General features: G+C 43.1%; 1 protein-coding gene across 3 annotated transcripts in view; it reads right to left on the reverse strand.

Annotated features, from left to right (window-relative positions):
- Syx6 (Syntaxin 6) overlaps positions 1-27,467 on the reverse strand; it is a 226,848-nt gene that overhangs the window by 189,880 nt on the left and 9,501 nt on the right. The window contains exons 1-2 of one of the 3 annotated variants that reach the window (XM_071687939.1): positions 9,185-9,530; positions 1,405-1,577 (exon numbers count right to left, since the gene is read on the reverse strand). In XM_071687939.1, coding sequence (XP_071544040.1) covers positions 1,405-1,577; positions 9,185-9,348 — 337 coding nt within the window. In that variant the 5' untranslated portion in view covers positions 9,349-9,530. Of the gene's footprint in view, positions 1-1,404; positions 1,578-9,184; positions 9,531-27,467 lie in introns of those variants that run through there. The other 2 variants (XM_071687938.1, XM_071687940.1) reach the window with 2 other exon arrangements.

Below are 27,467 nucleotides of genomic sequence, written 5' to 3' on the forward strand. Positions count from 1 at the left end.
AAAACTCCGGTGATGCTCAGAGAGAGAGAGAGAGCGAGTGGATTCCAACTATTTGTTTGGTTGGGTGAGGATGTGGGGAATCGAGTCCGGCTCGGGCACACTCGAGGCCCGCATGCCTTGGCTTCGAGGGCCGCCAATCCCTTCTTCAACTACGTCCATGGGAGGCGAGGCAGAGATGGGAGGGGCACGGCGTGAGGTAATAGGATGAGCACGCATGGAGGTGAAACGTATATATAAAAGAGAAATAATGTTACACGATAAAGAGAAATGAGAGAAGGACAGAAGGGTGAAAACATTGACGAAAAAGGGGGTATAACAAAAGCGAGCGCATGATAATACTAGCCACGGAAGCAGTGAAAAAACTACTACACGAGAGAATAAAATATATATAAAAAAAAAGAAGTATGGAGACAAAAGGGATGGAGAACTGGATCCCAAGGAGTAAACAAACCGAGGCGAAGGAAATACCAGATACCAAAATCGCTGGGATGGACGTGGATATTCAAAAAAAAATATCCAACTGAAAATATTCATATACTTGTGCCATGGCTATTCTACCTATGAGAAGTAAGTCACTGGATCTTAACACGTATGTCTGACAGACAAACCCGCCATGATGGCATCCCAACACAAACTTCTACGAACGATTTTATGACATTCCGTTGTAGGACAAAAGGCCCGGGCCAGCTAGCGACATGGCGAACCATACGACAAACGCATTCAAGTAATTTTGATAAACGAAGAATAATTAATTCTGTTCATTCCTATCACTTCTTGAAGAATGTCGGCAATATCATTTCGCGAAACACTGTAATACGTCCGACATTAAAACTATCATGGTAATGGCTACTACATACATTAATAACCTCTTTGCAAATGCTAAAAAAAACTACGATTAATACAGTCCCTATCACAGAGAAATCCATTTACACAGGGGGGTCGAAAAGAGTACAATGAAGCCAGGATGGAGCACCTACATATGATGGGCACGCGAAGACGGTATATAAAGGCAAGTGGTCCTTGTGGCCCCCTTCAACTAGGTAAACAAAGAGCGTAGCGGGTACTCACCGTTGGAGGATGGGCGGAGGGAGGGAGGCAGGCAGGCCAGCCACAACCGGAGAACTGTATCTGTAAACACTTACGTAGCCATCTTGCCTCGGTACCCGGAATATTGAGGTAGAACTATCTTCTTTCTTTCCGGTATTTTTCCCCTCCATTTTCAATTCTCTTTTCCATCAACCACCAACACAACAAACCAGTTTACAAGAACTCCATGGCCTCCACTGATTCAGCCACAAAACTACGAAATTACTCAACACATAATGAAAAAATAATTTGGACTGTGAAAACTCCGAAATTACTCAAACATTAATGGAAAATATTTGGTTATGTGTAAAAGGATATCTATCGTCTCCTCAAGATCTTCCAGATCCCACTCAATGGACCGGAGGGCGTTGCGCAGCTCTGTGTTGGTCCAGTCCAACTCTTCCTTGCTGGTGACAATGGTGCCTTCCTCCTGCAGCTCACCCCAACGCTGGTACAGCCCTCTCGTCTTGTTCAACGCCTTGCATACCTCACTGCAAGGACACGAACACACACACATATACAGGGTGGCGTTGATACTAGGTATAAAACCTAGGTGTTGCGTTAATACTAGATCTAAAACATCCTACTCTTAACCATTTATATAAGATATAAACAAACACTGAACATTGAACTAGTTGCTTTAATACTAGATATAAAACGTCCTACTCCTAACCATTTATATAAGATATAAACAAACACTGAACTAGTTGCGTTAATACTAGATATAAAACGTCCTACTCCTAACCATTTATATAAGATATAAACACTGAACATTGCACTAGTTGCGTTAATACTAGATCTAAAACATCCTACTCCTAACCATTTATATAAGATATAAACCACTAAACATTGTACTAGATGCGTTAATACTAGATCTAAAACATCCTACTCCTAACCATTAAGGAGTAAACACTGAACATTGCACTAGTTGCGTTAATACTAGATCTAAAACATCCTACTCCTACCATTTATATAAGATATAAACACTGAACATTGTACTAGTTGCGTTAATACTAGATCTAAAACATCCTACTCCGAACCATTTACATAAGATATAAACATACACTGAACATTGAACTAATTACCTATGTGGGTCCTGAAGAGCACAGGTAAATGAATATGGGAGATACTTGTTAAAATATGGGAGACAATTGTTAAAATATGGGAGACAATTGTTAAAATATGGGAGATAATTGTTAAAATATGGGAGATAATTGTTAAAATATGGGAGATAATTGTTAAAATATGGGAGATAATTGTTACAATATGGGAGATAATTCTTAAAATATGGGAGATAGTTGTTAAAATATGGGAGATAATTGTTAAAATATGGGAGATAATTCTTAAAATATGGGAGATAATTGTTAAAATATGGGAGATAATTCTTAAAATATGGGAGATAATTCTTAAAATATGGGAGATAATTGTTAAAATATGGGAGATAATTGTTAAAATATGGGAGATTATTGTTAAGTGCGAAAGGGGTGAAACCTTGCCAATCTATTGGTTTTTACACCGTGTTAATGCATTAATATCTTAGGCCAAAAAGCTGCCAAACTACTGGGGAGGTACTGGGGTTAGGGTTAATAATACTAGGGAACTAACTAACTACTAGTGCTACTGGGGTTAGGGTTAACAAGATGCCAAACTACTGGGGAGGTACTGGGGGCAGGGTTAATAATACTAGGACGCTACCTAACTACTAGTGCTACTGGGGTTAGGGTTAACAAGATGCCAAACTACTGGGGAGGTACTGGGGGCAGGGTTAATACTACTAGAGAACTAACTAACTACTAGTGCTACTGGGGTTAGGGTTAACAAGATGCCAAACTACTGGGGAGGTACTGGGGGCAGGGTTAATAATACTAGGACGCTACCTAACTACTAGTGCTACTGGGGTTAAGGTTAACAAGATGGCAAACTACTGGGGAGGTACTGGGGGCAGGGTTAATAATACTAGGACGCTACCTAACTACTAGTGCTACTGGGGTTAGGGTTAACAAGATGCCAAACTACTGGGGAGGTACTGGGGGCAGGGTTAATACTACTAGAGAACTAACTAACTACTAGTGCTACTGGGGTTAGGGTTAACAAGATGCCAAACTACTGGGGAGGTACTGGGGGCAGGGTTAATACTTGGGAGACGTCTCATTGTTATATTGGAGTCAAAGTTAACATTGATGAGATGCCTTACTTTCAGTCAAACCTGAGGATTAACACTGGGGAGACGTCTTAGTATACCGGGGTGTTAACACTGGGGAGACGTCTTAGTATACCGGGGTGTTAACACTGGGGAGGTACGTCTTAGTATACCGGGGTGTTAACACTGGGGAGACGTCTTAGTATACCGGGGTGTTAACACTGGGGAGACGTCTTAGTATACCGGGGTGTTAACACTGGGGAGACGTCTTAGTATACCGGGGTGTTAACACTGGGGAGGTACGTCTTAGTATACCGGGGTGTTAACACTGGGGAGACGTCTTAGTATACCGGGGTGTTAACACTGGGGAGACGTCTTAGTATACCGGGGTGTTAACACTGGGGAGGTACGTCTTAGTATACCGGGGTGTTAACACTGGGGAGACGTCTTAGTATACCGGGGTGCTAACACTGGGGAGACGTCTTAGTATACCGGGGTGTTAACACTGGGGAGACGTCTTAGTATACCGGGGTGTTAACACTGGGGAGACGTTAGTATACCGGGGTGTTAACACTGGGGAGACGTCTTAGTATACCGGGGTGTTAACACTGGGGAGACGTCTTAGTATACCGGGGTGTTAACACTGGGGAGACGTCTTAGTATACCGGGGTGTTAACACTGGGGAGACGTCTTAGTATACCGGGGTGTTAACACTGGGGAGACGTCTTAGTATACCGGAGTGTTAACACTGGGGAGACGTCTTAGTATACCGGGGTGTTAACACTGGGGAGACGTCTTAGTATACCGGGGTGTTAACACTGGGGAGACGTCTTAGTATACCGGGGTGTTAACACTGGGGAGACGTTAGTATACCGGGGTGTTAACACTGGGGAGACGTCTTAGTATACCGGGGTGTTAACACTGGGGAGACGTCTTAGTATACCGGGGTGTTAACACTGGGGAGACGTCTTAGTATACCGGGGTGTTAACACTGGGGAGACGTCTTAGTATACCGGGGTGTTAACACTGGGGAGACGTCTTAGTATACCGGAGTGTTAACACTGGGGAGACGTCTTAGTATACCGGGGTGTTAACACTGGGGAGACGTCTTAGTATACCGGGGTGTTAACACTGGGGAGACGTCTTAGTATACCGGGGTGTTAACACTGGGGAGACGTCTTAGTATACCGGGGTGTTAACACTGGGGAGACGTCTTAGTATACCGGGGTGTTAACACTGGGGAGACGTCTTAGTATACCGGGGTGTTAACTCTGGGGAGACGTCTTAGTATACCGGGGTGTTAACACTGGGGAGACGTCTTAGTATACCGGGGTGTTAACACTGGGGAGACGCCTCATTTATCGGTCAATTCAGGGTCAAGATTTATATAGGGAGATGCCTCATAATAGATAACACAGAGGGGTTAGGGTTAACACTGGGGAGATACTGGGGTCTGGGTTAACACTAGAGAGATACTGGGGGTCTGGGTTAACACTAGGGAGATACTGGGGTCTGGGTTAACACTAGGGAGATACTGGGGTCTGGGTTAACACTAGGGAGATACTGGGGTCTGGGTTAACACTAGGGAGATACTGGGGTCTGGGTTAACACTAGGGAGATACTGGGGTCTGGGTTAACACTAGGGAGATACTGGGGTCTGGGTTAACACTGATACTGGTCGGAACTAGGGAGATACTGGGGTCAGGGTTAACACTAGGGAGATACTGGGGTCTGGGTTAACACTAGGGAGATACTGGGGCCAGGGTTAACACTAGGGAGATACTGGGGTCAGGGTTAACACTAGGGAGATACTGGGGTCTGGGTTAACACTAGGGAGATACTGGGGTCTGGGTTAACATTAGGGAGATACTGGGGTCTGGGTTAACATTAGGGAGATACTGGGGTCTGGGTTAACACTAGGGAGATACTGGGGTCTGGGTTAACATCTAGGGAGATACTGGAGGTCTGGGTTAACACTTAGGGAGATACTGGGGTCTGGGTTAACACTAGGGAGATACTGGGGTCTGGGTTAACACTAGGGAGATACTGGGTCTGGGTTAACATTAGGGAGATACTGGGGTCTGGGTTAACATTAGGGAGATACTGGGGTCTGGGTTAACACTAGGGAGATACTGGGGTCTGGGTTAACACTAGGGAGATACTGGGGTCTGGGTTAACATTAGGGAGATACTGGGGTCTGGGTTAACATTAGGGAGATACTGGGGTCTGGGTTAACATTAGGGAGATACTGGGGTCTGGGTTAACACTAGGGAGATACTGGGGTCTGGGTTAACACTAGGGAGAACACACACTGGGATCGGCGTTAACGCCTCGGTATACAATTAGCCATAACGCAGTTAACTCACAGACCGCGGGAGGGAAGCGGCAAGAATAACAACTCAACCTAAAAACACAAAGGTTACCACGGAGGATCGAACCCCATATTGAGAAAAACAGTGGAATCACGACTGATACATGAAGTGGAGATGACAGTGGGAGAGACACAGTGGGGGGGTCAGGGTTCATAGTGGGGAAAACAAAACACCTGATTGGGAGACGAACGAATCACTGTCTGAGATAGTGAAGGTGAGTAATATTATGTCACACAGCGAACTGTCTGGGTTCGCAGTGGGATGTGTCTGTCTGGGGTACGTTGGGTTAAGGTTGAGAGATATGTTACAACTTTGGAAAGCAAGTTGAAGTGAGTGGGGAGGGGAAAGCGGACGCTAAGTGTTGTCAATTAATATATATATATATATATATATATATATATATATATATATATATATATATATATATATATATATATATATATATACTTTATCAATATTAGTTTGCCTCATCCAAACTATTTTCACAAGGACGTGGAAAGTGCATGGAAGCACTCTTCAAAATATAAGCTAAGGCAATACACTTCATGTGTGCACAACTCTAGCAGAGATTTTCATCCCTATGGCTGTAGTAAATCCAATAATAATAATAATAATAATAATAATAATAATGATAATAATAATAACAATAATAATAATAATAATAATAATAATAATAATGATAATGATAATAATAATAATAACAATAATAATAATATTAATATTAATAATAATAATAATAATAATAATAATAATAATAATAATAATAATAATAAAATAATAATAATAATTATTTTTTTTATTTTTTTATTATACTTTGTCGCTGTTTCCCGCGTTTGCGAGGTAGCGCAAGGAAACAGACGAAAGAAATGGCCCAACCCCCCCCATACACATGTATATACATACGTCCACACACGCAAATATACATACCTACACAGCTTTCCATGGTTTACCCCAGACGCTTCACATGCCTTGATTCAATCCACTGACAGCACGTCAACCCCGGTATACCACATCGCTCCAATTCACTCTATTCCTTGCCCTCCTTTCACCCTCCTGCATGTTCAGGCCCCGATCACACAAAATCTTTTTCACTCCATCTTTCCACCTCCAATTTGGTCTCCCTCTTCTCCTCGTTCCCTCCACCTCCGACACATATATCCTCTTGGTCAATCTTTCCTCACTCATTCTCTCCATGTGCCTAAACCACTTCAAAACACCCTCTTCTGCTCTCTCAACCACGCTCTTTTTATTTCCACACATCTCTCTTACCCTTACGTTACTTACTCGATCAAACCACCTCACACCACACATTCTCCTCAAACATCTCATTTCCAGCACATCCATCCTCCTGCGCACAACTCTATCCATAGCCCACGCCTCGCAACCATACAACATTGTTGGAACCACTATTCCTTCAAACATACCCATTTTTGCTTTCCGAGATAATGTTCTCGACTTCCACACATTCTTCAAGGCTCCCAGGATTTTCGCCCCCTCCCCCACCCTATGATCCACTTCCGCTTCCATGGTTCCATCCGCTGCCAGATCCACTCCCAGATATCTAAAACACTTCACTTCCTCCAGTTTTTCTCCATTCAAACTCACCTCCCAATTGACTTGACCCTCAACCCTACTGTACCTAATAACCTTGCTCTTATTCACATTTACTCTTAACTTTCTTCTTCCACACACTTTACCAAACTCAGTCACCAGCTTCTGCAGTTTCTCACATGAATCAGCCACCAGCGCTGTATCATCAGCGAACAACAACTGACTCACTTCCCAAGCTCTCTCATCCCCAACAGACTTCATACTTGCCCCTCTTTCCAGAACTCTTGCATTTACCTCCCTAACAACCCCATCCATAAACAAATTAAACAACCATGGAGACATCACACACCCCTGCCGCAAACCTACATTCACTGAGAACCAATCACTTTCCTCTCTTCCTACACGTACACATGCCTTACATCCTCGATAAAAACTTTTCACTGCTTCTAACAACTTGCCTCCCACACCATATATTCTTAATACCTTCCACAGAGCATCTCTATCAACTCTATCATATGCCTTCTCCAGATCCATAAATGCTACATACAAATCCATTTGCTTTTCTAAGTATTTCTCACATACATTCTTCAAAGCAAACACCTGATCCACACATCCTCTACCACTTCTGAAACCACACTGCTCTTCCCCAATCTGATGCTCTGTACATGCCTTCACCCTCTCAATCAATACCCTCCCATATAATTTACCAGGAATACTCAACAAACTTATACCTCTGTAATTTGAGCACTCACTCTTATCCCCTTTGCCTTTGTACAATGGCACTATGCACGCATTCCGCCAATCCTCAGGCACCTCACCATGAGTCATACATACATTAAATAACCTTACCAACCAGTCAACAATACAGTCACCCCCTTTTTTAATAAATTCCACTGCAATACCATCCAAACCTGCTGCCTTGCCGGCTTTCATCTTCCGCAAAGCTTTCACTACCTCTTCTCTGTTTACCAAATCATTTTCCCTAACCCTCCCACTTTGCACACCACCTCGACCAAAACACCCTATATCTGCCACTCTATCATCAAACACATTCAACAAACCTTCAAAATACTCACTCCATCTCCTTCTCACATCACCACTACTTGTTATCACCTCCCCATTTGCGCCCTTCACTGAAGTTCCCATTTGCTCCCTTGTCTTACGCACTTTATTTACCTCCTTCCAGAACATCTTTTTATTCTCCCTAAAATTTAATGATACTCTCTCACCCCAACTCTCATTTGCCCTTTTTTTCACCTCTTGCACCTTTCTCTTGACCTCCTGTCTCTTTCTTTTATAGTAGTAGTAATAATATTTTTTTTTTTTTCCAAAAGAAGGAACAGAGAAGGGGGCCAGGTGAGGATATTCCCTCAGAGGCCTAGTCCTCTATTCTTAACGCTACCTCGCTAACGCGGGAAATGGCGAATAGTTTGAAAGAAAGTAGTAATACTACTACTAATACTAATAATAATACTAATACTAATAATAATAATAATAATAATAAAGTCCTAATCTAGACATGCAGTACCACAAACCACACCACAGCAACAGGGTACAGACGAAGCCATCCCACAACGTTACCTCGCGAAGCACACAGCAGCCACACACACACACAACTCACAATTGGCTTTTAGGATTCTCATCACGCAAAAACCTCAGCGTTCAACCACTGACCCCGGGGGTTGGATTAACATGTATGGAGATACCCTGCAGGCAGACAGCGATGCTCTCTTACTCACTCGAGTTCACGGGACACACACACACACACACAAGAGATGAAGATGGCATACGAGCGCCATTAACTTTGTGAATGCACGCACGGGTAATCGCTAGGCTTTTTTGAGTACTCTCCTCTCCCTCACAACGATTTCACAGCCTAACCATCTTAAAATACTTTTGTTGTCTTATATATATATATATATATATATATATATATATATATATATATATATATATATATATATATATATATATATATCAAAGGGTTTACAGTATGCAGTACATGTCTGCCGTCATTCACCCGAGCTGTACGTACTTCTTGGAGGCGAAGTAGATGAGATCGACGAAGTTGGAGTAGCGGAAGGCGTTAATTTCCTTGATGCTCTTCCTGACGCTCTGTTTGCGGGCGAGGGCGGCGGAGCGGGCGGCTGCTCCGCCGGCGGCGTAACGAGAACCGCTCCTCCTGAGGTGGCCTGCCATACCCAGCCTACCTCCACATCCCCACTACCTGACATACATTACGTACCAACAACAACACCACAACCACCATTCCTCATGGAGAAGGCTCAGACACCAGCGCGCCCCCCTTCCCTCACTCACTCCATGCCCGCGCCGCCCTTACACACACTCTCTCGCCCGTCACTGAACGGTCAATAATCCCCCCTGGGTGTTGAGCGGAGGGCAAGGATCGGGTAGTAGCGTGCCACACGAACCTGCAAGTCACACTAAGGCGCTCTGACCCTGGCAATCAGACGAACTCTTGGCCCCCAGCCACCTCCATGCTATTGGCCGAGGATTGCGCGCTCTTACGTCGCCTCTCGACTGAGCGAAAACAATCCCACTTTTGTTGCCCGAGTTTCGCCCGCGATACCTACCTACACCCCCCACACACACACACAACTCCCCTCGGGCCTCCCATGCCAGATTAATACAGAGACCTCCCGAGGACGACACATGACCCCAGGTGAGGTGGTCGAGCGAGGCACTGAAAAAGAAAGAAATGCATCTGACGGCAGTTGAAATTGTGGCGGGTGGGCAGCGCTGGCGCCTCTGTCCCGTGGCTCATTACGTCCGGCCGACTGCATGGGGTCGCCATATAAGGAACACGGGCACCATCTGTGGCTCCGGGGACCAGATGAGCCATACACAACCTGTTATACCCAACCCTCGACACTTGACAAGATCCATCATCCACCGGCCATGTACGACTCCTGCATCCATCACCCATGCTAGTGGGGTTTGCCATCCATGCTCAAGCGGTGTTACCAGTTCCTTCATTTCTTTAAATGCTTAAAACTTCTTTTATTCGACTTATAACATCCATTAACCGACGACCCGAACCAGAAAAGAGGCATCTGGTCTGTAACCATGACAAGGAGCAATGTGCAAATGCCAAACACCCATTCCTTGCACTTGTGCAAGTAAACATGATCATTCTATGCAATTGCCAAGGTTAAACATAACTCCTTGCCTCGGGTCTAACTCGAGTACCTGCGCCCGAACCACCATCAACACACACACACACACACACACACACATACACACACACATACACACACACACACACACACACACACACAAAAAGCAAAACCTGTTCCCCAACTGGAAACAAAACTCCTTCCATTGTGTGGCTACGTTCGAGTCACATCAGCGCACATCCACTGTAAACAGATGATCGGCCACAATACACAAGCTTCAACGTTTCGTACACACTGGGTACAGGGGACGACAGTACGAGGTGGGTCAGTCTGTGGCTCCCAACTCCCCCCCCATATTGCATGGATCCTCCACGCGTCCATCACCATATAACTCAAACTATTCTACTAGTTGATCGTACAGTCAAAAGACACATATATAGAGCCACTGCTCACCTCCAATAAGGTGCTGGGAGATTATGAACGACCCGAACTACTCCGACTGTCCGAAGAAACGATACATTCCACCACAGGGGTGAAACTTTATGACACGTCAGTGAGAAACGACTAGGATATGCGAGACGCTCTGCACCTGACAGCTAAATATGAACTGCAGTATTAAATTGTGGATTCAGTTACATAAATACTTTGAGGTCCGTGTCAACACATTTCCGGGGGTCTCGTTGAGTAAAAAGGTTTACAACTGAGGCAAAAGGATTTCTCATCTATGATTCAGTAACGGTATGCTGTGGACTTTCGAAGCCGGGTAGTGTATCTGCTTGAAAATGGCCAGGAAAATGACTCCCCAACCCAGGTCTTCGGGATCTCTAAGAATATATATATATATATATATATATATATATATATATATATATATATATATATATATATATATATATATATATATATATATTTCTTTATATTTTATAATACTTTGTCGCTGTCTCCCGCGTTACCGAGGTACCGCAACGAAACAGACGAAAGAATGGCCCAACCCACCCACATACACATGCATATACAAGCACGTCCACACACGCACATATACATACCTATACATCTCAACGTATACATATATACATACACACAGACATATACATATATAAACATGTACATAATTCATACTGTTCGCCCTTATTCCCGTCGCCAACCCGCCACGCATGAAATGAAAACCCCTCCCCGGCATGTGCGCGAGGTAGCGCTAGGAAAAGACAACAAAGGCCACATTCGTTCACACTCAGTCTCTAGCTGTCATGTATAATCCACCGAAACCACTGCTCCCTTTCCACATCCAGGCCCCACACAACTTTCCATGGTTTACCCCAGACGCTTCACATGCCCTGGTTCAATCCATTGACAGCAAGTCGACCCCGGTATACCACATCGTTCCAATTCACTCTATTCCTTGCACAACCTTCACCCTCTTGCACGTTCAGGCCTCGATAACTTAAAATCTTTTTCACTCCATCTTTCCATCTCCAATTTGGTCTCCCACTTCTCCTCGTTCCCTCCACCTCTGACACATATATCCTCATGGTCAATCTTTCCTCACTCATTCTCTCCATGTGACCAAACCATTTCAAAACACCCTCTTCTGCTCTCTCAACCACACTCTTTTTATTACCACACATCTCCCTCACCCTTTCATTACCTACCCGATCAAACCACCTCACACCACATACTGTCCTCAAACATCTCATTTCCAGCACATCCACCCTCCTCCGCACAACTCTATCTATAGCCCACGCCTCGCAACCATATAACATTGTTGGAACCACTATTCTTTCAAACATACCCACTTTTGCTTTCCAAGATAATGTTCTCGACTTCCACACATTTTTCAACGCTCCCAGAACTTTCGCCCCCTCCCCCACCCTATGATTCACTTCCGCTTCCATGGTTCCATCTGCTGCCAAATCCACTCCAAGATATCTAAAACACTTTACCTCCTCCACTCTTTCTCCATTCAAACATACCTCCCAATTGACTTGTCCCTCAACCCTACTGTACCTAATCATCTTGCTCTTATTCACATCTACTCTCAGCTTTCTTCTTTCACACACTTTACTAAACTCGGTCACCAGCTTCTGCAGTTTCTCACATGAATCAGCCACCAGCGCTGTATCATCAGCGAACAACAACTTACTTCCCAAACTCCCTCATCCACAACAGACTTCATAATTGCCCCTCTTTCCAAAACTCTTGCATTCACCTCCCTAACAACCCCATTCATAAACAAACTAAACAACCATGGAGACATCACACACACCTGCCGCAAACAAACATTCGCTGAGAACCAATCACTTTCCTCTCTTCCTACACGTACACATGCCTTATATCCTCGATACAAATTTTCACTGCTTCTAACAACTTGCCTCCCACACCATATATTCTTAATACCTTCCACAGAGCATCTCTATCAACTCTATCATATGCCTTCACCAGATCCATAAATGCTACATACAAATCCATTTCCTTTTCTAGGTATTTCTCACATACATTCTTCAAAGCAAACACCTGATCCACACATCCTCACCACTTCTGAAACCACACTGCTCTTCCCCAATCTGATGCTCTGTACATGCCTTCACCCTCTCAATCAATACCCTCCCATACAACTTTCCAGGAATACTCAACAAACTTATACCTCTGTAATTTGAGCACTCACTCTTATCCCCTTTGCATTTGTACAACGGCACTATGCAAGCATTCCGCCAGTCCTCAGGCACCTAACCATGAGTCATACATACATTAAATAACCTTACTGACCAGTCAACAATACAGTCACCCCCGTTTTTAATGAATTTCTCTGCAATACCATCCAAACCTGCTGCCTTGCCGTCTTTCATCTTCCGCAAAGCTTTTACCACCTCCTCTCTGTTCACCAAATCATTCTCCCTAACCCTCTCACTTTGCACACCACCTCGACCAAAACATCCTATATCTGCCACTCTATCATCAAACACATTCAACAAACCTTCAAAATACTCACTCCATCTCCTCACATCACCAGTACTTGTTTTCACCTCCCCATTAGCCCCCTTCACTGATGTTCCCATTTGCTCCCTTGTCTTAAGCACTTTATTTACTTCCTTCCAAAACATCTTTTTTATTCTCCCAAAAATTCATTTATACTCTCGCAACCCAACTCTCATTTGCCCTCTTTTTCACCTCTTGCACCTTTCTCTTGACCTCCTGACTCTTTCTTTTATACATCTCCCAGTCACTTGCATTATTTCCCTGCAAAAATCGTCTAAATACCTCTCTCTTCCCTTTCACTAATAATCTTACTTCTTCATCCCACCACTCACTACCCTTTGTAATCTGCTCACCTCCCACGCTTCTCATGCCACAAGCATCTTTTGCGCAAGCCATCACTGCTTCCCTCAATAGACCCCAATCCTCCCCCACTCCTTACGTCCTTTCTTCTCACCTTTTTCCATTCTGTATTCAGTCTCTCCTGGAATTTCCTCACACAAGTCTCCTTCCCAAGCTCACTTACTCTCACCACTCTCTTCACCCCAACACTCTATTTTCTTTTCCGAAAACCACCTACAAATCTTCACCTTCGCCTCCACAAGATAATGATCAGACATCCCTCCAGTTGCATCTCTCAGCACATTAACATCCAAAAGTCACTCTTTCGCACTCCTATGAATTAACATGTAATCCAATAAGGCTCTCTGGCCATCTCTCCTACTTACATAAGTATACTTATGTATATCTCTCTTTTTAAACCAGGTACTCCCAATCACCAGCCCTTTTTCAGCACATAAATCTACAAGCTCTTCACCATTTCCATTTACATCACTGAACACCCCATGTACACCAATTGTTCCCTCAACTGCCACATTACTCACCTTTGCATTCAAATCACCCATCACTATAACCCGGTTCCGTGCATCAAAACTACTAACACACTCACTCAGCTGCTCCTAAAACACTTGCCTCATGATCATTCTTCTTATGCCCAGGTGCATATGCACCAATAATCACCCATGTCTCTCCATCCACTTTCAGTTTTACACATATCAATCTAAAGTTTACTTTCTTACACTCTATCACATACTCCCACCACTCCTGTTTCAGGAGTAGTGCTACTCCTTCCCTTGCTCTTGTCCTCTCACTAACCCCTGACTTTACTCCCAAGACATTCCCAAACCACTCTTCCCCTTTACCCTTGAGCTTCGTTTCACTCAGAGCCAAAACATTCAGGTTTCTTTCGTCAAATATACTATCTATCTATCCTTTTTTCTCACCTTGGTTACATCCACACACTTTTAGACACCCCACTCTGAGCCCTAGAGGAGAATAAGCACTCCCCGAGTGACTCCTTCTGTTTCCCCTTTTAGAAAGTTAAAATATCTTAACTTTCTAAACGGGAATATATATATATATATATATATATATTTTTTTTCTTTTTTTTGCCGCTGTCTCCCGCGTTTGCGAGGTAGCGCAAGGAAACAGACGAGAGAAATGGCCCAACCCACCCCCATACAAATGTATATACATACGTCCACACACGCAAATATACATACCTACACAGCTTTCCATGGTTTACCCCAGACGCTTCACATGCCTTGATTCAATCCACTGTCAGCACGTCAACCCCGGTATACCACATCGCTCCAAACCACTCTATTCCTTGCTCTCCTTTCACCCTCCTGCATGTTCAGGCCCCGATCACACAAAATCTTTTTCACTCCATCTTTCCACCTCCAATTTGGTCTCCCTCTTCTCCTCGTTCCCTCCACCTCCGACACATATATCCTCTTGGTCAATCTTTCCTCACTCATTCTCTCCATGTGCCCAAACCATTTCAAAACACCCTCTTCTGCTCTCTCAACCACGCTCTTTTTATTTCCACACATCTCTCTTACCCTTACGTTACTTACTCGATCAAACCACCTCACACCACACATTGTCCTCAAACATCTCATTTCCAGCACATCCATCCTCCTGCGCACAACTCTATCCGTAGCCCACGCCTCGCAACCATACAACATTGTAGGAACCACTATTCCTTCAAACATACCCATTTTTGCTTTCCGGGATAATGTTCTCGACTTCCACACATTCTTCAAGGCTCCCACAAATTTTCGCCTCCTCCCCCACCCTATGATCCACTTCCGCTTCCATGGTTCCATCCGCTGCCAGATCCACTCCCAGATATCTAAAACACTTCACTTCCTCCAGTTTTTCTCCATTCAAACTTACCTCCTAATTGACTTGACCCTCAACCCTACTGTACCTAATAACCTTGCTCTTATTCACATTTACTCTTAACTTTCTTCTTTCACTCACTTTACCAAACTCAGTCACCAGCTTCTGCAGTTTCTCACATGAATCAGCCACCAGCGCTGTATCATCAGCGAACAACAACTGACTCACTTCCCAAGCTCTCTCATCCCCAACAGACTTCATACTTGCCCCTCCTTCCAAAACTCTTGCATTCACCTCCCTAACAACCCCATCCATAAACAAATTAAACAACCATGGAGACATCACACACCCCTGCCGCAAACCTACATTCACTGAGAACCAATCACTTTCCTCTCTTCCTACACGTACACATGCCTTACATCCTCGATAAAAACTTTTCACTGCTTCTAACAACAATATATATATATATATATATATATATATATATATATATATATATATATATATATATATATACATATATATATATATATATATATATATATATATATATATATATATATATATATATATATATATATAATGTAGCTTAGACATTGAAGCTTATTCTTTTTTTTTTCAAAGTGATAGAGATGGAAAGCAAAAAGGTGTTTTTCATAAATGTACTGGAAAAGTTGAGGTCCAGATAAATTTTTTGGTCTGTCAAGGCTTTATTATGGCGGATGACCAACTACCTACCCTCATGTATCCAAGATATGGTTGTACTTTGTGTAATGAAGACAATTGAGAAACATCATAAGCCAATATTCCTGTTTCATGATAAGAGAAGTGGACCAGGCAGTATGATACAGTGGTTAAATTGATGAAAACTACTATTGACGTTTGTGTAAATAAATTATACATTTCCCTTTTCCATTGCCAGAGGTTGAACCATTATGTGACATTCATTTTTTTTCATTTCATTTCAAGCTAGAAGTTTCAGTTTTCTAAATTATTTCTTACATTTTTTCATATGTATATATATGTCTATGTGTGTATGTGTGTATATGTGTGTATATATATATATATATATATATATATATATATATATATATATATATATATATATATATATATATGCATATATGTGTATATTATCCCTGGGGATAGGGGTGAAAGAATACTTCCCACGCATTCCTCGCGTGTCGTAGAAGGCGACTTGAGGGGACGGGAGCGGGGGGCCAGAAATCCTCCCCTCCTTGTATTTTTTTTTTTAACTTTCTAAAATGGGAAACAGAAGAAGGAGTCACGCAGGGAGTGCTCATCCTCCTCGAAGGCTCAGACTGGGGTGTCTAAATGTGTGTGGATGTAACTAAGATGTGAAAAAAGGAGAGATAGGTAGTATGTTTGAGGAAAGGAACCTGGATGTTTTGGCTCTGAGTGAAACGAAGCTCAAGGGTAAAGGGGAAGAGTGGTTTGGGAATGTCCTGGGAGTAAAGTCAGGGGTTAGTGAGAGGACAAGAGCAAGGGAAGGAGTAGCACTACTCCTGAAACAGGAGTTGGGGGAGTATGTGATAGAATGTAAGAAAGTAAATTCTCGATTAATATGGGTAAAACTGAAAGTTGATGGAGAGAGATGGGTGATTATTGGTGCATATGCACCTGGGCATGAGAAGAAAGATCATGAGAGGCAAGTGTTTTGGGAGCAGCTGAATGAGTGTGTTAGTGGTTTTGATGCATGAGACCGGGTTATAGTGATGGGTGATTTCAATGCAAAGGTGAGTAATGTGGCAGTTGAGGGAATAATTGGTATACATGGGGTGTTCAGTGTTGTAAATGGAAATGGTGAAGAGCTTGTAGATTTATGTGCTGAAAAAGGACTGGTGATTAGGAATACCTCGTTTAAAAAGCGAGATATACATAAGTATACGTATGTAAGGAGGAGAGATGGCCAGAGAGCGTTATTGGATTACGTGTTAATTGACAGGCGCGCGAAAGAGAGACTTTTGGATGGTAATGTGCTGAGAGGTGCAACTGGAGGGATGTCTGATCATTATCTTGTGGAGGCTAAGGTGAAGATTTGTATGGGTTTTCAGAAAAGAAGAGTGAATGTTGAGGTGAAGAGGGTGGTGAGAGTAAGTGAGCTTGGGATGGAGACTTGTGTGAGGAAGTACCAGGAGAGACTGAGTACAAAATGGAAAAAGGTGAGAACAATGGAAGTAAGGGGAGTGGGGGAGGAATGGGATGTATTTAGGGAATCAGTGATGGATTGCGCAAAAGATGCTTGTGGCATGAGAACAGTGGGAGGTGGGTTGATTAGAAAGGGTAGTGAGTGGTGGGATGAAGAAGTAAGAGTATTAGTGAAAGAGAAGAGAGAGGCATTTGGACGATTTTTGCAGGGAAAAAATGCAATTGAGGGGGAGATGTATAAAAGAAAGAGACAGGAGGTCAAGAGAAAGGTGCAAAAGGTGAAAAAGAGGGCAAATGAGAGTTGGGGTGAGAGAGTATCATTAAATTTTAGGGAGAATAAAAAGATGTTCTGGAAGGAGGTAAATAAAGTGCGTAAGACAAGGGAGAAAATGGGAACTTCAGTGAAGGGCGCAAATGGGGAGGTGATAACAAGTAGTGTTGATGTGATAAAGAGATGGAGTGAGTATTTTGAAGGTTTGTTGAATGTGTTTGATGATACAGTGGCAGATATAGGGTGGTTTGGTCGAGGTGGTGTGCAAAGTGAGAGGGTTAGGGAAAATGATTTGGTTAACAGAGAAGAGGTAGTAAAAGCTTTGCGGAAGATGAAAGCCGGCAAGGCAGCAGGTTTGGATAGTATTGCAGTGGAATTTATTAAAAAAGGGGGTGACTGTATTGTTGACTGGTTGGTAAGGTTATTTAATGTATGTATGACTCATGGTGAGGTGCCTGAGGATTGGCGGAGTGCGTGCATAGTGCCATTGTACAAAGGCAAAGGGGATAAGAGTGAGTGCTCAAATTACAGAGGTATAAGTTTGTTGAGTATTCCTGGTAAATTATATGGGAGGGTATTGATTGAGAGGGTGAAGGCATGTACAGAGCATCAGGTTGGGGAAGAGCAGTGTGGTTTCAGAAGTGATAGAGGATGTGTGGATCAGGTGTTTGCTTTGAAGAATGTATGTGAGAAATACTTAGAAAAGCAAATGGATTTGTATGTAGCATTTATGGATCTGGAGAAGGCATATGATAGAGTTGATAGAGATGCTCTGTGGAAGGTATTAAGAATATATGGTGTGGGAGGCAAGTTGTTAGAAGCAGTGAAAAGTTTTATCGAGGATGTAAGGCATGTGTACGTGTAGGAAGAGAGGAAAGTGATTGGTTCTCAGTGAATGTAGGTTTGCGGCAGGGGTGTGTGATGTCTCCATGGTTGTTTAATTTGTTTATGGATGGGGTTGTTAGGGAGGTGAATGCAAGAGTTTTGGAAAGAGGGGCAAGTATGAAGTCTGTTGTGGATGAGAGAGCTTGGGAAGTGAGTCAGTTGTAGTTCGCTGATGATACAGCGCTGGTGGCTGATTCGTGTGAGAAACTGCAGAAGCTGGTGACTGAGTTTGGTAAAGTGTGTGAAAGAAGAAAGTTAAGAGTAAATGTGAATAAGAGCAAGGTTATTAGGTACAGTAGGGTTGAGGGTCAAGTCAATTGGGAGGTAAGTTTGAATGGAGAAAAACTGGAGGAAGTAAAGTGTTTTAGATATCTGGGAGTGGATCTGGCAGCGGATGGAACCATGAAAGCGGAAGTGAATCATAGGGTGGGGGAGGGGGCGAAAATCCTGGGAGCCTTGAAGAATGTGTGGAAGTCGAGAACATTATCTCGGAAAGCTAAAATAGGTATGTTTGAAGGAATAGTGGTTCCAACAATGTTGTATGGTTGCGAGGCGTGGGCTATGGATAGAGTTGTGCGCAGGAGGGTGGATGTGCTGGAAATGAGATGTTTGAGGACAGTGTGTGGTGTGAGGTGGTTTGATCGAGTAAGTAATGTAAGGGTAAGAGAGATGTGTGGAAATAAAAAGAGCGTGGTTGAGAGAGCAGAAGAGGGTGTTTTGAAATGGTTTGGGCACATGGAGAGAATGAGTGAGGAAAGATTGACCAAGAGGATATATGTGTCGGAGGTGGAGGGAACGAGGAGAAGAGGGAGACCAAATTGGAGGTGGAAAGATGGAGTGAAAAAGATTTTGTGTGATCGGGGCCTGAACATGCAGGAGGGTGAAAGGAGGGCAAGGAATAGAGTGAATTGGAGCGATGTGGTATACCGGGGTTGAAGTGCTGTCAGTGGATTGAATCAAGGCATGTGAAGCGTCCGGGGTAAACCAAGGAAAGCTGTGTAGGTATGTATATTTGCGTGTGTGGACGTGTGTATGTACATGTGTATGGGGGGGGTTGGGCCATATCTTTCGTCTGTTTCCTTGCGCTACCTCGCAAACGCGGGAGACAGCGACAAAGCAAAATAAATAAAAAATAAAAAATAAATAATATATATATATATATATATATATATATATATATATATATATATATATATATATATATATATATATATATTTTTTTTTTTTTTTTTTTTGCTTTGTCGCTGTCTCCCGCGTTTGCGAGGTAGCGCAAGGAAACAGACGAAAGATATGGCCCAACCCACCCCCATACACATGTATATACATACGTCCACACACCTCTTGCACCTTTCTCTTGACCTCCTGTCTCTTTCTTTTATACATCTCCCACTCAATTGCAACTTTTCCCTGCAAAAATCGTCCAAATGCCTCTCTCTTCTCTTTCACTAATATATATATATATATATATATATATATATATATATATATATATATATATATATATATATATATATAGAAGCAAATGGGAACTTCAGTGAAGGGCGCAAATGGGGAGGTGATAACAAGTAGTGGTGATGTGAGAAGGAGATGGAGTGAGTATTTTCAAGGTATGTTGAATGTGTTTGATGACAGAGTGGCAGATATAGGGTGTTTTGGTCGAGGTGGTGTGCAAAGTGCGAGGGTTAGGGAAAATGATGTGGTAAACAGAGAAGAGGTAATAAAAGCTTTGCGGAAGATGAAAGCCGGCAAGGCAGCAGGTTTGGATGGTATTGCAGTGGAATTTATTAAAAAAGGGGGTGACTGCATTGTTGACTGGTTGGTAAGGTTATTTAATGTATGTATGACTCATGGTGAGGTGCCTGAGGATTGGCGGAATGCGTGCATAGTGCCATTGTACAAAGGCAAAGGGGATAAGAGTGAGTGCTCAAATTACAGAGGTATAAGTTTGTTGAGTATTCCTGGCAAATTATATGGGAGGGTATTGATTGAGAGGGTGAAGGCATGTACAGAGCATCAGATTGGGGAAGAGCAGTGTGGTTTCAGAAGTGGTAGAGGATGTGTGGATCAGGTGTTTGCTTTGAAGAATGTATGTGAGAAATACTTAGAAAAGCAAATGGATTTGTATGTAGCATTTATGGATCTGGAGAAGGCATATGATAGAGTTGATAGAGATGCTCTGTGGAAGGTATTAAGAATATATGGTGTGGGAGGAAGTTGTTAGAAGCAGTGAAAAGTTTTTATCGAGGATGTAAGGCATGTGTACGTGTAGGAAGAGAGGAAAGTGATTGGTTCTCAGTGAATGTAGGTTTGCGGCAGGGGTGTGTGATGTCTCCATGGTTGTTTAATTTGTTTATGGATGGGGTTGTCAGGGAGGTGAATGCAAGAGTTTTGGAAAGAGGGGCAAGTATGAAGTCTGTTGGGGATGAGAGAGCTTGGGAAGTGAGTCAGGTGTTGTTCGCTGATGATACAGCGCTGGAGGCTGATTCATGTGAGAAACTACAGAAGCTGGTGACTGAGTTTGGCAAAGTGTGTGAAAGAAGAAAGTTAAGAGTAAATGTGAATAAGAGCAAGGTTATTAGGTACAGTAGGGTTGAGGGTCAAGTCAATTGGGAGGTGAGTTTGAATGGAGAAAAACTGGAGGAAGTGAAGTGTTTTAGATATCTGGGAGTGGATCTGGCAGCGGATGGAACCATGGAAGCGGAAGTGGATCATAGGGTGGGGGAGGGGGCGAAAATTCTGGGAGCCTTGAAGAATGTGTGGAAGTCGAGAACATTGTCTCGGAAAGCAAAAATGGGTATGTTTGAAGGAATAGTGGTTCCAACAATGTTGTATGGTTGCGAGGCGTGGGCTATGGATAGAGTTGTGCGCAGGAGGATGGATGTGCTGGAAATGAGATGTTTGAGGACAATGTGTGGTGTGAGGTGGTTTGATCGAGTAAGTAACGTAAGGGTAAGAGAGATGTGTGGAAATAAAAAGAGCGTGGTTGAGAGAGCAGAAGAGGGTGTTTTGAAATGGTTTGGTCACATGGAGAGAATGAGTGAGGAAAGATTGACCAAGAGGATATATGTGTCGGAGGTGGAGGGAACGAGGAGAAGAGGGAGACCAAATTGGAGGTGGAAAGATGGAGTGAAAAAGATTTTGTGTGATCGGGGCCTGAACATGCAGGAGGGTGAAAGGAGGGCAAGGAATAGAGTGAATTGGAGCGATGTGGTATACCGGGATTGACGTGCTGTCAGTGGATTGAATCAAGGCATGTGAAGCGTCTGGGGTAAACCATGGAAAGCTTTGTAGGTATGTATATTTGCGTGTGTGGACGTATGTATATACATGTGTATGGGGGTGGGTTGGGCCATTTCTTTCGTCTGCTTCCTTGCGCTACCTCGCAAACGCGGGAGACAGCCACAAAGCAAAAAAAAGAAAAAAAAAAAAAAATATATATATATACATATATATATATATATATATATATATATATATATATATATATATATATATATATATTATCTCTGGGGATAGGGGATTAAGAATACTTCCCACGTATTCCCTGCGTGTCGTAGAAGGCGACTAAAAGGGGGGGGAGCGGGGGGCTGGAAATCCTCCCCTCTCGTTTTTTTTTTTAAATTTTCCAAAAGAAGGAACAGAGGGGGCCAGGTGAGGATATTCCAAAAAAGGCCCAGTCCTCTGTTCTTAACGCTACCTCGCTAACGCGGGAAATGGCGAACAGTTTAAAAGAAAGAAAAGAATATATATATATATTATTTTTGTTTCTTTTTCATATATATTTTATAATATTTTGTCGCTGTCTCCCGCGTTAGCAAGGTACCGCAAGGAAACAGACGAAAGAAATGGCCCAACCCACCCCCATACACATGTATATACATACGTCCACACACGCAAATATACATACCTATACATTTCAAAGAATATATATATATATATATATTTCTTTCTTTCTTTCAAACTATTCGCCATTTCCCGCATTAGCGAGGTAGCGTTAAGAACAGAGGACTTGGCCTTTGAAGAATACCCTCACCTGGCCCAATTCTCTGTTCCTTCTTTTGGAAAATTTAAAAAAAAAAAACGAGAGGGGAGGATTTCCAGCCCCCCGCTCCCTCCCCTTTTAGTCGCCTTCTACGACACGCAGGGAATACGTGAGAAGTATTCTTAATCCCCTATCCCCAGGGATAATATATATATATATATATATATATATTTTTTTTTTTTTTTTTTTCTTTGTCGCTGTCTCCCGCGTTTGCGAGGTAGCGCAAGGAAACAGACGAAAGAAATGGCCCAACCCACCCCCATACACATGTATATACATACGTCCACACACACAAATATACATACCTACACAGCTTTCCATGGTTTACCCCAGACGCTTCACATGCCCTGATTCAATCCACTGACAGCACGTCAACCCCGGTATACCACATCGCTCCAATTCACTCTATTCCTTGCCCTCCTTTCACCCTCCTGCATGTTCAGGCCCCGATCACACAAAATCTTTTTCACTCCATCTTTCCACCTCCAATTTGGTCTCCCTCTTCTCCTCGTTCCCTCCACCTCCGACACATATATCCTCTTGGTCAATCTTTCCTCACTCATTCTCTCCATGTGACCAAACCATTTCAAAACACCCTCTTCTGCTCTCTCAACCACGTTCTTTTTATTTCCACACATCTCTCTTACCCTTACGTTACTTACTCGATCAAACCACCTCACACCACACATTGTCCTCAAACATCTCATTTCCAGCACATCCATCCTCCTGCGCACAACTCTATCCATAGTCCACGCCTCGCAACCATACAACATTGTTGGAACCACTATTCCTTCAAACATACCCATTTTTGCTTTCCGAGATAATGTTCTCGACTTCCACACATTCTTCAAGGCTCCCAGAATTTTCGCCCCCTCCCCCACCCTATGATCCACTTCCGCTTCCATGTTTCCATCCGCTGCCAGATCCACTCCCAGATATCTAAAACACTTCACTTCCTCCAGTTTTTCTCCATTCAAACTCACCTCCCAATTGACTTGACCCTCAACCCTACTGTACCTAATAACCTTGCTCTTATTCACATTTACTCTTAACTTTCTTCTTTCACACACTTTACCAAACTCAGTCACCAGCTTCTGCAGTTTCTCACATGAATCAGCCACCAGCGCTGTATCATCAGCGAACAACAACTGACTCACTTCCCAAGCTCTCTCATCCCCAACACACTTCATACTTGCCACTCTTTCCAAAACTCTTGCATTCACCTCCCTAACAACCCCATCCATAAACAAATTAAACAACCATGGAGACATCACACACCCCTGTCGCAAACCTACATTCACTGAGAACCAATCACTTTCCTCTCTTCCTACACGTACACATGCCTTACATCCTCGATAAAAATTTTTCACTGCTTCTAACAACTTGCCTCCCACACCATATATTCTTAATATCTTCCACAGTGCATCTCTATCAACTCTATCATATATATATATATATATATATATATATATATATATATATATATATATATATATATATATATAATATATATATATACACACATATATATATTTTATATTTTTTATTATACTCTGTCGCTGTCTCCCGCGATTGCGAGGTAGCGCAAGGAAACAGACGAACGAAATGGCCCAACCCCCCCCCGTCCCATACACATGTACATACATACGTCCACACACGCAAATATACATACCTACACAGCTTTCCATGGTTTACCCCAGACGCTTCACATGCCTTGATTCAATCCACTGACAGCACGTCAACCCCGGTATACCACATCGCTCCAATTCACTCTATTCCTTGCCCTCCTTTCACCCTCCTGCATGTTCAGGCCCCGATCACACAAAATCTTTTTCACTCCATCTTTCCACCTCCAATTTGGTCTCCCTCTTCTCCTCGTTCCCTCCACCTCCGACACATATATCCTCTTGGTCAATCTTTCCTCACTCATTCTCTCCATGTGCCCAAACCACTTCAAAACACCCTCTTCTGCTCTCTCAACCACGCTCTTTTTATTTCCACACATCTCTCTTACCCTTACGTTACTCACTCGATCAAACCACCTCACACCACACATTGTCCTCAAACATCTCATTTCCAGCACATCTATCCTCCTGCGCACAACTCTATCCATAGCCCACGCCTCGCAACCATACAACATTGTTGGAACCACTATTCCTTCAAACATACCCATTTTTGCTTTCCGAGATAATGTTCTCGACTTCCACACATTCTTCAAGGCCCCCAGAATTTTCGCCCCCTCCCCCACCCTATGATCCACTTCCGCTTCCATGGTTCCATCCGCTGCCAGATCCACTCCCAGATATCTAAAACACTTCACTTCCTACAGTTTTTCTCCATTCAAACTCACCTCCCAATTAACTTGACCCTCAACCCTATTGTACCTAATAACCTTGCTCTTATTCACATTTACTCTTAACTTTCTTCTTCCACACACTTTATCAAACTCAGTCACCAGCTTCTGCAGTTTCTCACATGAATCAGCCACCAGCGCTGTATCATCAGCGAACAACAACTGACTCACTTCCCAAGCTCTCTCATCCCCAACAGACTTCATACTTGCCCCTCTTTCCAAAACTCTTGCATTTACCTCCCTAACAACCCCATCCATAAACAAATTAAACAACCATGGAGACATCACACACCCCTGCCGCAAACCTACATTCACTAAGAACCAATCACTTTCCTCTCTTCCTACACGTACACATGCCTTACATCCTCGATAAAAACTTTTCACTGCTTCTAACAACTTGCCTCCCACACCATATATTCTTAATACCTTCCACAGAGCATCTCTATCAACTCTATCATGTGCCTTCTCCAGATCCATAAATGCTACATACAAATCCATTTGCTTTTCTAAGTATTTCTCACATACATTCTTCAAAGCAAACACCTGATCCACACATCCTCTACCACTTCTGAAACCACACTGCTCTTCCCCAATCTGATGCTCTGTACATGCCTTCACCCTCTCAATCAATACCCTCCCATATAATTTACCAGGAATACTCAACAAACTTATACCTCTGTAATTTGAGCACTCACTCTTATCCCCTTTGCCTTTGTACAATGGCACTATGCACGTATTCCGCCAATCCTCAGGCACCTCACCATGAGTCATGCATACATTAAATAACCTTACCAACCAGTCAACAATACAGTCACCCCCTTTTTTAATAAATTCCACTGCAATACCATCCAAACCTGCTGCCTTGCCGGCTTTCATCTTCCGCAAAGCTTTCACTACCTCTTCTCTGTTTACCAAATCATTTTCCCTAACCCTCTCACTTTGCACACCACCTCGACCAAAACACCCTATATCTGCCACTCTATCATCAAACACATTCAAAAAAAACTTCAAAATACTCACTCCATCTCCTTCTCACATCACCACTACTTGTTATATATATTTATTTATTTATTTATTTATTTATTCATTTTGCTTTGTCGCTGTCTCCCGCGTTAGCGAGGTGGCGCAAGGAAACAGACGAAAGAATGGCCCAACCCACCCACATACACATATATATACATACACGTCCACACACACAAATATACATACCTATACATCTCAACGTATACATATATATATACACAAACAGACATATACATATATACACATGTACATAATTCATACTGTCTACCTTTATTCATTCCCATCGCCACCTCGCACACATGAAATAACAACCCCCTCCACCCTCATGTGTGCAAGGTAGCGCCAGCAAAAAACAACAAAGGCCACATTCGTTCACACTCAGTCTCTAGCTGCCATGTACTAATGCACCGAAACCACAGCTCCCTTTCCACATCCAGGCCCCACAGAACTTTCCTTGGTTTACCCCAGACGCCTCACATGCCCTGGTTCAATCCATTGACAGCATGTCGACCCCGGTGTACCACATTGTTCCAATTCACTCTATTCCTTGCACACCTTTCACCCTCCTGCATGTTCAGGCCTCGATCACTCAAAATCTTTTTCACTCCATCTTTCCACCTCCAATTTGGTCTCCCACTTCTCCTCGTTCCCTCCACCTCTGACACATATATCCTCTTGGTCAATCTTTCCTCACTCATTCTCTCCATGTGACCAAACCATTTCAAAACACCCTCTTCTGCTCTCTCAACCACACTTTTCTATTTCCGCACATTTCTCTTACCCTTACATCACTTACTCGATCAAACCACCTCACACCACACATTGTCCTCAAACATCTCATTTCCAGCACATCCATCCTCCTGCGCACAACTCTATCCATAGCCCACGCCTCGCAGCCATACAACATGGTCAGTCAACAACACAGTCACCCCCTTTTTCGATAAACTCCACCGCAATACCATCCAAACCCACCATCTGGTCGGCTTTCATCTTCCGCAAAGCTTTCACCACCTCTCCTCTGTTTACCAAATCATTCTCCCTAACCCTCTCACTTCGCACACCACCTCGGCCCAAGCACCCTATATCTGCCACACTATCATCAAACACATTCAACAAACCTTCAAAATATTCACTCCATCTCCTTCTCACATCACCACTACTTGTAAAAGCCTCCCCATTTTCCCCCTTCACCGATGTTCCCATTTGTTCTCTTCTCTTACGCACTTTATTTACCTCGCTATCGCAGGATATAACGACAAATTATAAATAAATCAACAAATA

Source organism: Panulirus ornatus, chromosome 44, assembly GCF_036320965.1.
Source record: "Panulirus ornatus isolate Po-2019 chromosome 44, ASM3632096v1, whole genome shotgun sequence".
Lineage (NCBI taxonomy): Eukaryota > Metazoa > Arthropoda > Malacostraca > Decapoda > Palinuridae > Panulirus > Panulirus ornatus.